At 34.9% G+C, this 12867-nt stretch overlaps 1 protein-coding gene across 12 annotated transcripts in view; it reads right to left on the bottom strand.

Moving 5' to 3' along the window:
- Positions 1 to 12867, bottom strand: part of SENP7 (SUMO specific peptidase 7) — a 186252-nt gene that overhangs the window by 82906 nt on the left and 90479 nt on the right. For 10 of the 12 annotated variants that reach the window (XR_004349610.1, XM_032629915.1, XM_032629914.1 and 7 more), the window contains 2 exons: positions 12464 to 12661; positions 3293 to 3487 (listed from right to left, as the gene is read on the bottom strand). The exons of 1 other annotated variant lie outside the window; for it this stretch is intronic. Coding sequence is in view for 10 of the 11 variants with exons in the window: in XM_032629915.1 (XP_032485806.1) it covers positions 3293 to 3487; positions 12464 to 12661 (393 nt within the window). In the remaining variant the exon portion in view is untranslated. The remainder of the gene's footprint in view (positions 1 to 3292; positions 3488 to 12463; positions 12662 to 12867) is intronic. One more of the 12 variants, XM_032629921.1, reaches the window with a different exon arrangement.

Here is a 12867-nt window from a genome sequence, read left to right as displayed (position 1 = left end):
GTTAAGCAAATTGCCTGAGCTTCAATTCAAGTCTGTACTAAATAAGTTAATACAGGTATGGCATTTATCACAGTGTAATATCATAGTAAAGACTTAATAAATATTAATTAAAATTTGTTATAGGAATAGTATAAAGGTTAATAATTAAGTATCTATATGTTAAAATAATAAATTGGCATCTAGAAAAAGCAAATATGCTACTTCAAGGTGACCATTTTAATTTAAATTTCCTATTCACTTTTGGTGTTTTCTATTAATCCTTTATTTTTGGCATAAAACACAAGACTTTTTTTCCTATATAATTACATTCAGGGTGTCATTAAAGTTGGTAATAACAGCTCTGAACAATAAAGACAAGCTAAGGCTAAAGTAAGACTTTTAGCCTTCATATAACATTTTTTCATAGGTATCATCAAGGGCACAAGCATTGGGTTTTCAGAGGAAACCTCCTCAGTTTTCAGCCATAGCCCCCATTCTTCAACCCACCAACTTCTAGTTGCTACTTGACATTCTATCTTTGTAACAAAGTTGGCCACATTCTCTACAATAACAGAACAGTAACAATAATGTCAGAACATCATGTTTCCTTCCGAGAAGATCTAATTTCTATTTACTCTTTCTGATTTTAACACAGGCAAACTAGGAGGAGGTTGGTTACAAGAGTCCCCTCCTCGAGCCTATCCTGTATTCATCCTGTATTTAGTTTTAATGGGGCATATCTACTGAAGTGATGATATGGCCATACTTAAAATTTATGGGCACTCTGGATTCTCCTCAAAATGAACTCATTTTAAGGGACGAGAGAACTAGTTTGGTTTAAGGAGTACAGTACTCCTTAAACCGCATGGTAATATTAGTATGGCTGTGGCAATTGTGACTACCATTTATTGGTTACCTATCAAGTTCTAGGCATTTTACATAGGTTATCTCCTTAAATCTGCACAATAATCCTATAAGGTGTGTATAATTATCCCTGTTTTAAAGATAGAATAGGTAACTTGCCCAAGGTAAGTCAGCATGTTGGCAGTACAGCTAAAATCTGAATCCAGGCGTCTGGCTCCAAAGTCTATGCCTATTCTAAATGCAAGAATCAAAGAAAGAAAATTACCACCAAGAGAATGAATTTCCAGGGTCCATATCAAATACCACCTGGAAATTTCCTTACTATTTGGAAAGGACCTTAGGAGACCTAGAGTTCTCACTGAATAGATTTTAGAAAGAGCCAGAAATTTTAGAGTTGTTACTAGTAAACCTTAGCCCCAGGTTGGTATAAAGCCTGAAAAGTATAGATTACAATTTGATAGTTTCACAGAATCCTCACAATAGTGCTATTTTTCATAACAGCATGAATGTGCACTGATGTCATTTGAATTCCATGGGAACAGTACATAAGTGACTTTCTCTACAGAAAGTATCTTCAATAATAATTTTTTGTATGGTATTTTATTTTCATAAAGAATTCTCACAAGTGAGATTTTCAAATGATTATACAAAATTTTGTGAGGTTAGAAACATTATTCAAAATTATTTCTCTTGGGCTTCCCTGGTGGCGCAGTGGTTCAGAGTCTGCCTGCCAATGCAGGGGACAATGGGTTCGTGCCCCGGTCCGGGAAGAGCCCACAGGCCGCGGAGTAGCTGGGCCCATGAGCCATGGCCGCTGAGCCTGCACGTCCGGAGCCTGTGCTCCGCAACGGGAAAGGCCACAACAGTGAGAGGCCCGCGTACCACAAAAAAATATATATATATATATTTCTCTTTTTACAACTAAGGAAACCAAAGATCAAGGTTAAATGACATGAACATTAACCCAAGTGCACAAAATTCAATATGTATTGAGCTAAGCACTGGATATAAATGTAAATAAGATATGATCTCTCCTTAAGGAGCTCATGGTCTAGTACAGGAGGCAAATATAAACACTTATAGTGCAAAATGATAAATGCATTTCTACTATCTCTGATTCTACATTAAATTTATTAGTAACTGGATAATGCCACTGGAGCTCTTTTTTTTCAGCAAATTCAGAAAAAGTATAAAGTTAAAATTGTCACTGAGAATTTACTAAGTAGAACCTAAGTGAAACACAAAATATTTTCCAAAAGGAGAAAAATTCATAAAATTTTTAAGTTCATAAGAAATAAACAGAGTTTATAAAAACAGAATGTGTTAGAAATTAAGAAATTTGTTATAGATATTTTAAAAGGCAACCATAAATACTCTTTAATGTAATTAGGCTTACAAGAGAAATACAAACCAGAAGTTACCTTTTGGTTGGGGGTAGAGGGACAATTAAGACTGGATCAATAATTTTTCACTCAGATCAAAACTATTTATTGGACTGGTGGAAAGCAGAAAATAAAATAGAGAAGTTCACGGTAAATGAAAGTTAAAAGATCTAGTACTATTTACTAACTGACATACCCTAGCTTTTTACTGCAAATTTTTTTCTTATTTACAGCCCCCAAATGAGCCTTTGCTAAAGCTTAAAACAAAAGCAACTGCTGATTTCCATTTCTCTTATTAGTACAGTAAGCCATGTTTGTTAACGGAATTCAGCTATCTCAGGCCATTTTTTGTGAAGAATGCATTCAGTCATACATTCAGCAGATATTTAATGGCCAGGTACAGTTCTAGAATATGAGTATACAAATAGTGAATAAGAAAAGATGGAGGGGGGCTTCCCTGGTGGCACAGTGGTTGAGAGTCCGCCTGCCGATGCAGGGGACGCGGGTTCGTGTCCTGGTCCGGGAAGATCCCACATGCCGCGAAGCGGCTGGGCCCGTGAGCCACGGCCACTGAACCTGCGCGTCTGGAGCCTGTGCTCCGCAACGGGAGAGGCCACAACAGTGAGAGGCCCGCGTACCGCAAAAAGAAAAAAAAAAGAAAAGATGGATGTGGATGGACGGACGGACGGACAGATGGATGGATGGATAGAGAGACAGCCAGATGGATGAATAGGACAAAGAAGGAGAAGGAATAGACAGATGTCAGGAGAATGAATTTCAATTATACCAGACAAATAAACTGAAATAGGTAACTAAATTTTCATTAAGAGTCTGCCTCCATTTTCCCAAAACACAAGTAGAGTGACCGGTACTGTCTGAAACTGATTATTAGCTATGGACTGTTGGTTCCAATGGCCGTTCCAGCCACCAGGGGAGAAAAGTTATACTAGCCATCAGAGCACGGCTGCCTCTCATTTAGCAGTAACATATCTGTGGGGGAAGAATAGAGGAAGGCTCATGAGAATAAGTAAAATATTTATTTTGAGTAAAGTTATCACTAAACATACCTTTCAGATAAAAAGGAGCTCTTGTGAGGATTTAGAATTTGACAAGATTCTAGGCTGCCATCAGATGATGAAGAAAGCTGCTCTGAGTGCAAGTTGTCTGTATCACCCAAACTGGCCTCAGTTACAGGTGAGGTCTTTATGTATTTTCTTCCTAACTCCGTTCCCAGGACATTCGTCAATATAACTCTGGGTATCCTGTCATATAAAATAACAAACACTGTACTGTACTGAAATTTGCAGTAAAAAAAATTCTAGGAAGTTGAATTTTCAAGCATTTTCAACTCAGTACAAGTAAGCTATTAGAATTATACCACCCTGGAAATCAGCCCATAAAAACTCAAAATGTTGGATGAACACTCTTTTTTTTGTTTCTAGAAATACTTATATCTTATAAATTGGCATAGATTGGCATGCCACTATAATGGCTTAACTGTACTTAGCGGATGCTATTGGGGTTGCTTAAAATTTTAACCAGTTTTTCTAAAAAAATGCTTTTTCTTTTCCAGTAGTTATTAAAAACACAGATACTACAAACCAATTCAATAAATCTTTATTCTTCTCCTTCAACAGAAAGGTCCTTGGTAAATAACAATACTCATAATTGGTAAATGACAAATGCTAAATCCAATAAGGAAGACATCATTCAGATTGTATCTATGGTAATGATAGAGTCCTTAAGTGAAACAGCACATATACTGATGGTAATAAATACTCTTTATATAATAGCACCAGGGAAAAGGGTCAACAAAATAAATGTTTAGTGAAGTGTAATTTTTAACACTCCAAACTTTTTTAAAGTGGTGGTTTCATATCATCCTTAAACAGAAGAGGAGAGCCTAATCTTCTCCTGGTTAGCCAGTTGTTACTATAAACAACTGATGTTCTTTTCCACACTACAATGATGCCCTCAAGGCAACTATCTGTCCTGAATTGACTGGCCCAGGCCAAATTATTTTGTGATTTTTTTACTTCACATTAGTGTATTTTTTAAGTTTCCTATCTCCTCTTTATCAGATGTCCCCCTTGACTGTTACCCATATGTCACTTGAAGCACTTTATTGACCTTTTGTGAGAGACAATACATAACACCTAGAAAGGGCCAGAGTACTTTTGTCTAAGTAAAAAAAATGTGAGCTTCCCTGTACTTTGTTACATCTGCTGTAGTTCTCAGAGGTACTCTATTTTCACTACACAGAGGCACTGTGTTCTTTTCACTATGTTCCACATAACGTAGAATTTCAACTCATAGGAGAACTTTAAAATAACTTAGCCTTCTCTTTATTTTAAACATGAAGAACTCAAAGCTCAGAAAAGTTAAATGGTTGCCCAAGTATAAGCAACTCTTCCTGGAAGAAGGACCTGGGCCAATTATCTTTTGGTTCTTTTAATTTTATCCCATTACACTGCATCCTCAATACTAACCTGCCACAGCATCAAGATAACTGAGCTTTTCTGTAGATACTTCAGGAAACTTTAAAAATATCCATTTCCAGCACAACCTCCACAAAAAAATGTACTGGGTTGATTAACCAGTATATGATCTAAAAACAAGGCTAGCAGTAAATATAACTCTCTGAACTCAGAGTTTGAGTGAAGGAAGAAAGCAAAGAAAGTTAGCCATTTAGTACAACCACTAACTGTGGGGAGAGGAGGACAGATATTTTTCTATCTCCCCTCATGATTTAAATCTCTAAGAATCCTATTTATTATTGTCTGCTTTGTATATTTGATGTCTGACAGAACCCTTCTTAAAATCCTCGAGTTGAAGTAGGAATGAAGACAATACAGGACCAGTAAGGAGTCTCAAGATTTCTTCTGTCTGACCTCACACTAGGAATTGCTGTGAAATAAATCACTAAAGAAAACTCAACTACAGTTCTCAATGCTTTAGGGAAAATGCAGAAATATTAGAAGAAAGAATTTTATTGGGTAAGAACTATTTTTTTCCAAATAGTTTGGCACAATTAAAATTTTACTTACTTTTAAGAGATGAGAGAATCTGATATACTAGTTGATAGCTCATTTTAAGAGCAGATGATACACTCTTTTTATGGTCCCCTATCATTACTGAATTCTAAAATGTGGCTCATAATGAAAATAATCCAAGAACCGTAGTGTTTATAAAGAGAAAATTTGGGGCACAGAGGAAGAAATACCAAAGAAATATCAGCTATAATTTAGTACCTCTGTTCAAATGCCTGACTATAGTATGTTTAAATGTGTTTTTAATGTTGAGTCCCTAAAAAAAAAAAAAGCTGTCTTTCCAAATATGAGAGAAAGAGTCCATAGAAGATTAGTCCTATAAAAAGTACTGAAGAGAATAATCAACAACAACAAAAAATACAAATATCAGCAAGGAAAAGGAAAAATTGTAAAGATTAGAATTAGCTTCTGAATAATAAATGATCATTCTATTCTTTTATGGTTTGTTTTGCTGCTAGATTTTGAAGGAAGAAAAAGCAGAGCTATGAAAAAAGAATCTTAGAGGATAAATGAGAATTTTTAAGCTAAACAAATAGCTGAAAGTCTTTCCTAGAAGAGAAAAATGTCAAAATTCACCCAAAAACCACTTGAAAAGATTATATACCAAACTGCAGTAGAACCCGCATCTCTAAAGCACAAGAGCCCTAGAGGGCCTCTGAAGCTATCAGAAGGTTCAGGGAACTATCTCAGCATGTCTACCATGATACACCCTTCAATTAGAAAGCATTCTACTACTATGTGAACAAATGCCACAAGAAAAAAATTTTTTAAATAAGTAGAATATTTAAAGGTTAATAAATTAGACATCACATAAAATATGTAATAAAGTCCAATACCTACTTATTAAAAAATTAAAGGTCAGAAGAATGAAAAGCAGTATGGCACAGAGGTTAAGACCAAGTACTCTGGAGTCAAACATAAGGTTGGGTTCTGAATTCAGCACCTAGTAACTATATAACCTTAGATAAGTTACTTACCATAATTTATACCTCTTATCTTCGATCTCCTCATCTCAAAGATAGGGAGAATTATAATATCTACCTCAAAAAATTATAAAGATTAGATGAAATAACAGATGTAAAGCAGTTTAGCACAAGTCCTGGCACACAGTAAATATACAATAAATAGAAGCTCACTTTAATTTTCCTATTATTGAAGTCTTGCTCAAACTTATAAATTATCTTTTCAATTAGTGCTTGATTGTCATAATTCATCATGCTCTGCAATCTTAATGAAAATATTTTATTAGAAAAGTATATAGTTAAATAGTTAGCAATGCCTACAGTACACCTAGCTCTTCATAACACTAACCATAGCCCAAACATCCTTCATCAGCTATTCTCAACTTATGTAATTTGTGTACCTTGAAGAAACAGAGAGCTCTGTATGAAAGCCTTACAGAAAAGAAATCTACAAAGTAATAACTAAGTTCATAATACCTAAACTGTCTTTTGGTGTACAACTTATAAATTAGCACTGCCATGGAAATTCTAGGGCTAGCCAGCATTTCAAAAGATTCTGAATTTTCACAAGAAATATATAAAGGTGTAGACTTCATCTCTCATACTAGCGCAATATATAAGGAAGGACGGAAAAATGTCATTTCACACAGTCCATCCAATTTTTTCCCAAGTATGCAACTAGTATCAGTAAGTAAAACAGAATTTGTTTAACTTTACTTACTAATATTATGAAATCACACTTTAACATATAATATGTTAAACCAAAGGAGAAACAAATTTTGTAATGCAGTGAGATGAAACAGAAAGTATACCAGCCTGAGAAGTAATATCATTTATTGATTGTGTCTCTACATGGTTATTTTCTCTGGTTCTTAATTTTTTCAATCACAAATTGTGAGTTCCTCCCCCACATATTGGTAGCAAGGTAAATATAAGATTGAAATAATTTAATAAACGGGGAAAAACTTTGAAAAACTGATAAAAGCTAATAAGACATACTTGATGCTAAGAGCAAATTTTTAAAGAAATGGAACTCTTGTTGAAAGATAACAATTACATCTGGTAATAAAGCTATAAATAACAAGCAAAAAAATTACAATGCTAATTTAGTTTTTATTTTGTTGTAATTTAGATGAATGCTTTTCTAAAACTGTGCTATGTAACTTATTTTTTTCTTGATCAAAACATTTTCTTTTTTTTTTGTTAACAATGGTCATTTCTTTATTTAGGCTGCACCAGGTCTTTTTTAGGGTTCCTATAAATGTATTCTTATCCCAGATGATATAATTCAAAATATTACTTTCTAAATCAGTTTCTTAAGCTACAAAGAAAAAAAAATTTTAATTTTTGAATTACTTTCTTAAAGAGATCACAGATTTCCTAAGTTTGCTCTTTTCTTTTACTAAGCTATATTTTAAGTGAATATATTATCACTCAACTAAAACATTACTGGCTTAAAGAAGTCTTAAGGTTACAAGAATACCGGGGTGTCCAGAAAGTCTTACCACCACAATATCTGGAATATGTAATTTTCTAAAACTTCAAACATAAGCAAACTTAAGAAAAACATGAATAAATATAATTAAGCCATTTAGGGGAATTCCAAGAACCAGGAACTAACTTTTTTTTAACAGAATATAGTTACACTGTGTCAATATTTCTCTAATAATCTCTGGTGCCAATAGATGAAAACAGGAGAAGGATGCTTTACCGTCTCAAAAGTTTTGCACATGTCTCCCACTAGGCTCTTTCTTGCCTAATGTCCAAAGTTTATAAGGATCTGGAAATATTCTCCCAGGAAAATAGATATGAACCACATAAGGAGATAAAACCTACACTAAAATATGGTTTACTTGTTTAAAAAAATGTATGCATCCCACATACTGATAATTTGATATTTCTAAAACTATTGACCCTTTTCTTCATTATTTAACAAGATTGATTGGTATCATGTGTTTTCTGTTTTTCTTCTCAACTTTATCCAGAAATTAAAAGGCTAAACTATCTTCATTAAAAGGCAACTTACTTAGATCACTACCTTTAGATCCTAGAACGCACATAAAATTTCTAAAAAATGCCACTTCTTTTCTGTACAGCTGAAACTAACACAACATTATAAATCAACTATACTCCAATATAAAATTTAAAAGTTTAAATTAAAAAATAAAAACAAGTAAATAAAATTTTTAAGAAGTAAAAAAAATGACATTTATGGGAATGAATGAGTAATTTTGGTTTACTCAATATTTAAACTTTAAGTTAAAAACTAAAAATACGGCTTCCCTGGTGGCACAGTGGTTGAGAGTCTGCCTGCCGATGCAGGGGACATGGGTTCATGCCCCGGTCCGTGAAGTTCCCACATGCCGCGGAGCGGCTGGGCCCATGAGCCATGGCCGCTGAGCCTGCGCGTCCGGAGCCTGTGCTCCACAACGGGAGAGGCCACAACAGTGAGAGGCCCGCGTACCGCAAAAAATAAATAAATAAATAAATTTTTCTCTCTTTCATCTTTCTGAAATAATGAAATCCTACCTAAGTAAAATGACAATAAGACAAACAGCATCGTGTAAAAGTCTCAGTCTCCTAGTCTAGATAGCAAGCCCCACAAAGAAAACATCTAACTAAAGCTATACCCTAAACAGTTCTCCAATTTTCTTATTTGAACCTTGTGATACCTCTTCTCCTGATTGTCCCCAAAATTACAGAGCAGATAATTGGTTCTGATGGAGGAAAAGACATTTCAATCAAGGAGACTGAAGATGTAACTCTGCTGAGAAGCAATCTCTTTCTTATAGTCAGCAAACATGTATTGAGGGCTTCCCTGGTGGCGCAGTGGTTGAGAGTCTGCCTGCCGATGCAGGGGACACAGGTTCGTGCCCCGGTCTGGGAAGATCCCACATGCCGCGGAGCGGCCAGGCCCGTGAGCCATGGCCGCTGAGCCTGCGCGTCCGGAGCCTGTGCTCCGCAACGGGAGAGGCCACAACAGTGAGAGGCCCGCGTACCGCAAAAAAAAAAAAAAAAAAAAAAAAAAAAAAAAAAAAAACATGTATTGAGCGTTTAGTATGTGCCCAGTACTGTGCAAGGAAAAATAATAAAATGTAGGGTCCCTGCCCTCATGAAGCTTATTGTCAGGGAAGCAGAGAAACTAAAAATCACAGTATAGTGTGATGAGTGCTATGATACAGGAACAGGCTGCTTAGCAAGACAAAGAAAGGGATCAAATGCAGATGTGGCAGGTGGAATCAAAGAAGAAATGAGCTCAATGTTAAATATAATGAGCTCAATATAAGTCAGTAAAGGGGAAAAGGAGAATTGTTCCCAAGAAAAGAGAAAAAGCATGAGCTAAGAGGAATAAAACAGCATTATACATTCAGTGAACTACCAGTAGTTTCCTAAATCTAAAGCACAGCATAAATATGGAAGAGTGGACATACACAAAGCTAGAGATAGTCAAAGGTGAAATCATCATGGACCTTGTATGCCAAGGTAAGGAATTTGAACTTTATCCTAAACTTTATGTGGAGCCACAGAAAGATGTTAAACTGGAGAGTGACAAGTAACATCTGCCTTTTAGAATGAATACTTCAGCAACAATACAGAGAAATAACCTAGAAGAAAAAGACTATGCTCAGGAAGCCCAATCAAATTACGATCCTAATAATAAAGGCACAAAGTTATCAGGGCCTGAACTGAGGCAGTGGCAATAAAGATGAAGAAAAGATCATTTCAAGACAGATTTAGGAGGTACAAATAACTAGACATGATAAATGATTGGATACAAAGGATAAGGAAAAAAGAGGAGCCAGGACAATTTCCAAGTTCTAATTTGAAGAACTAAGTGTAAAGAGGAGTCATATATTCAGACAGGGAGGAGATACAGAGATAGGAACAAGTCTGAGAACAAAGACGATGCATCCACTTTGGAACAAGTTAAATTTAGGACACCTAGAGCTGAGGGAAAAAGTCTGGACTAACTAGTAGTTCATCCCAGTAAGTGAACAGAACAACACACACACAGTAAAAACCAAATTAGAATCTTATTGGGACTCTTCACATTATATTTAAATTTCATGGACACATAATCTAGCTGCTAACAACTTGTGAGAAAAACTATTCCAAGAGAATGAAACGTTACACTTTTCCAATCATGCTGATCTAATTGAAAAAAGGACAGATATGGGATGAGGGGACAGATGTCACTTGGAAGAGAGCTAAAGCTTCTTTTCAAGAGAATCAAAGGGATTGGAAGGGTCATTCCTTTAGCCCCCTTTATTTAGGTCTAGCAGCACAGTAAGGGAATAGCTCACCTGTACTAAGGAGGAAAAACACCGGACTCCAGGACAATGAGAGCAAACTGCTTCATAAATTACTGAAGCTAAGTTGTTTGACTCTAAGATTTTGGGTGCTTTAGAAAGTTAAATTTACATCAGATATGATCTAGTATGGAAATTCCTGTTACATAGCTTTTTATGTTTTTGCCTTTTTTAAAAGAAGTGTCCTTGGTGAAAAGGGAACCCTCCTCTGCACTGTTGGTGGCAATGTAAATTGATACAACCACTATGGAGAACAGTATGGAGGTTCCTTAAAAAGCTAAAAATAGAACTACCATATGACGCAGCAATCCCACTACTGAGCATTTACCCTGAGAAAACCATAATTCAAAAAGACACGTGCACCCCAATGTTCACTGCAGCACTATTTACAATAGCCAGGACATGAAAGCAACCTAAATGTCCATCGATAGATGAATGGATAAAGACGATTTGGCACATATATACAATGGAATATCACTCAGCCATAAAAAGAAATGAAGTTGAGTTATTTGTAGTGAGGTGGATGGACCTAGAGTCTGTCATACAGAGTGAAGTAAGTCAGAAAGAGAAAAACAAATACCATATGCTAATGCATATATATGGAGTCCAAAAATAAATGGTACTGATGAACCTAGTGTCAGGACAGGAATAAAGAAGTAGACATAGAGAATGGTCTTGAGGACACGGGGAAAGGGAAGGGTAAGCTGGGACGAAGTGAGAGAAGCATCAACATATACACACTACCAAATGTAAAATAGATAGCTAGTGTGAAGCAGCCACACAACACAGGGAGATCAGCTCGGTGCTTTGTGACCACCTAGAGGGGTGGGATAAGGAGGGTGGGAGGGAGACGCAAGAGGGAGAGCATATGGGAATCTATGTATGCATATGGCTGATTCACTTTGTTGTACAACAGAAACTAACACAGCATTGTGAAGCAATTACACTCCAATAAAGATGTATTTAAAAAAAGTGTCCTTTTTAAAAATACAATTAATGCATAATACTATGTTCAGATGTTTTGACAGAGTTCTTTAATATTTAAAATAATTTTGCTGAAAGTTAACAGGTTTTCACTGGATCTTGGCTTAAAGCACTTACAAATCGTTATCAGATTACAGACCAAATAACCAAAGCACCATCTAGCTAATGACAGGATATTCTAATTGAAAGCAAAATACCTCCCCTAAAAAATACTCATTTAAGGGTTAAAACCGTAAGTGGAAATACATTAAAAATATTATTAATATGTTACAGATGACAAATTCCCAGAGCTAATTCCTAATTTTTAGCCCCAAACTTCATATATAATTCTTTTAAAAAATATAGAACAAAACATGTTAGTTTTCAAAATTAAACCACATATTTATTATCAAAAATCTGGGAGTAATATTTCAAAATTATCTCCTTTTTTAAAAAAAATGCATGTAAAATACAAGGAAGCTCACAAAGTCAAAAGTAGTAAGGACCCAGGTTAAATAATATTTAAAAGGCATGTTAAAGATGCAGAAAATTAAAAAGATCTACATATAGACAGATATACATACCTGTTTTATTTTCTGCATCTTTAACACATCTTTCAAAAAATATTTAATCTAGGTCCTTACCCATCTATATATATCTAGTTCTTCATTTTATATCATATGTGAATCTCTAAAAATATGTACATGTGAATCAAATTATTAAGCTAAATGCACTAAGAATACTTGTTTTTAAAAATAATTCTATGTCAATCTAATGAAATGAAGAATCATTAACTTTGTAAATTAAATTGTCAACTTTAAGATTTGAGGGAGTCACACCTGTATATGCAGATTTTCTTAGAGATCATTTCCAACAATCTTATTTTGAAGACTATTGGACTTAAATTATTTCAACTGCGGTAAGTTGAACAAAATCAATACTGAACAACATACCTTTCAGATAAATTAAGGCTTTGGTGAAGAGGTTCTAATTTTTGACATGTCTCTAGGCTGTCAACAGATGTCGAAGGCAATGAGTCTGATTGCACCTTGCTGGCATCACATAAATTAGCATCATTTTTAGGTAGGGTCTTTCTGAATTTTCGTCCTAAATCCGTCCATAGGACATTCGTCAACATAACTTTGAGTTGCCTGTTACACACATAAATAATTAATACATACAGTACTAAACATTATATAATACATGAATTCATCACAAATTATAACAAATGAAAACTTCCAGGAATTCTAAATTCAGTTCTTCAAGAAATTAACCAGAGTAGTAAATATCATAAGTAAAAAATATGCCTAATCATTCTCAAATATACATGAAAAACTAAAGCACATGTCACTTAAAT

Source organism: Phocoena sinus, chromosome 4, assembly GCF_008692025.1.
Source record: "Phocoena sinus isolate mPhoSin1 chromosome 4, mPhoSin1.pri, whole genome shotgun sequence".
In the NCBI taxonomy this organism is placed as follows: Eukaryota; Metazoa; Chordata; class Mammalia; order Artiodactyla; family Phocoenidae; genus Phocoena; species Phocoena sinus.
This window is presented reverse-complemented; position numbering and strand designations above follow the sequence as displayed.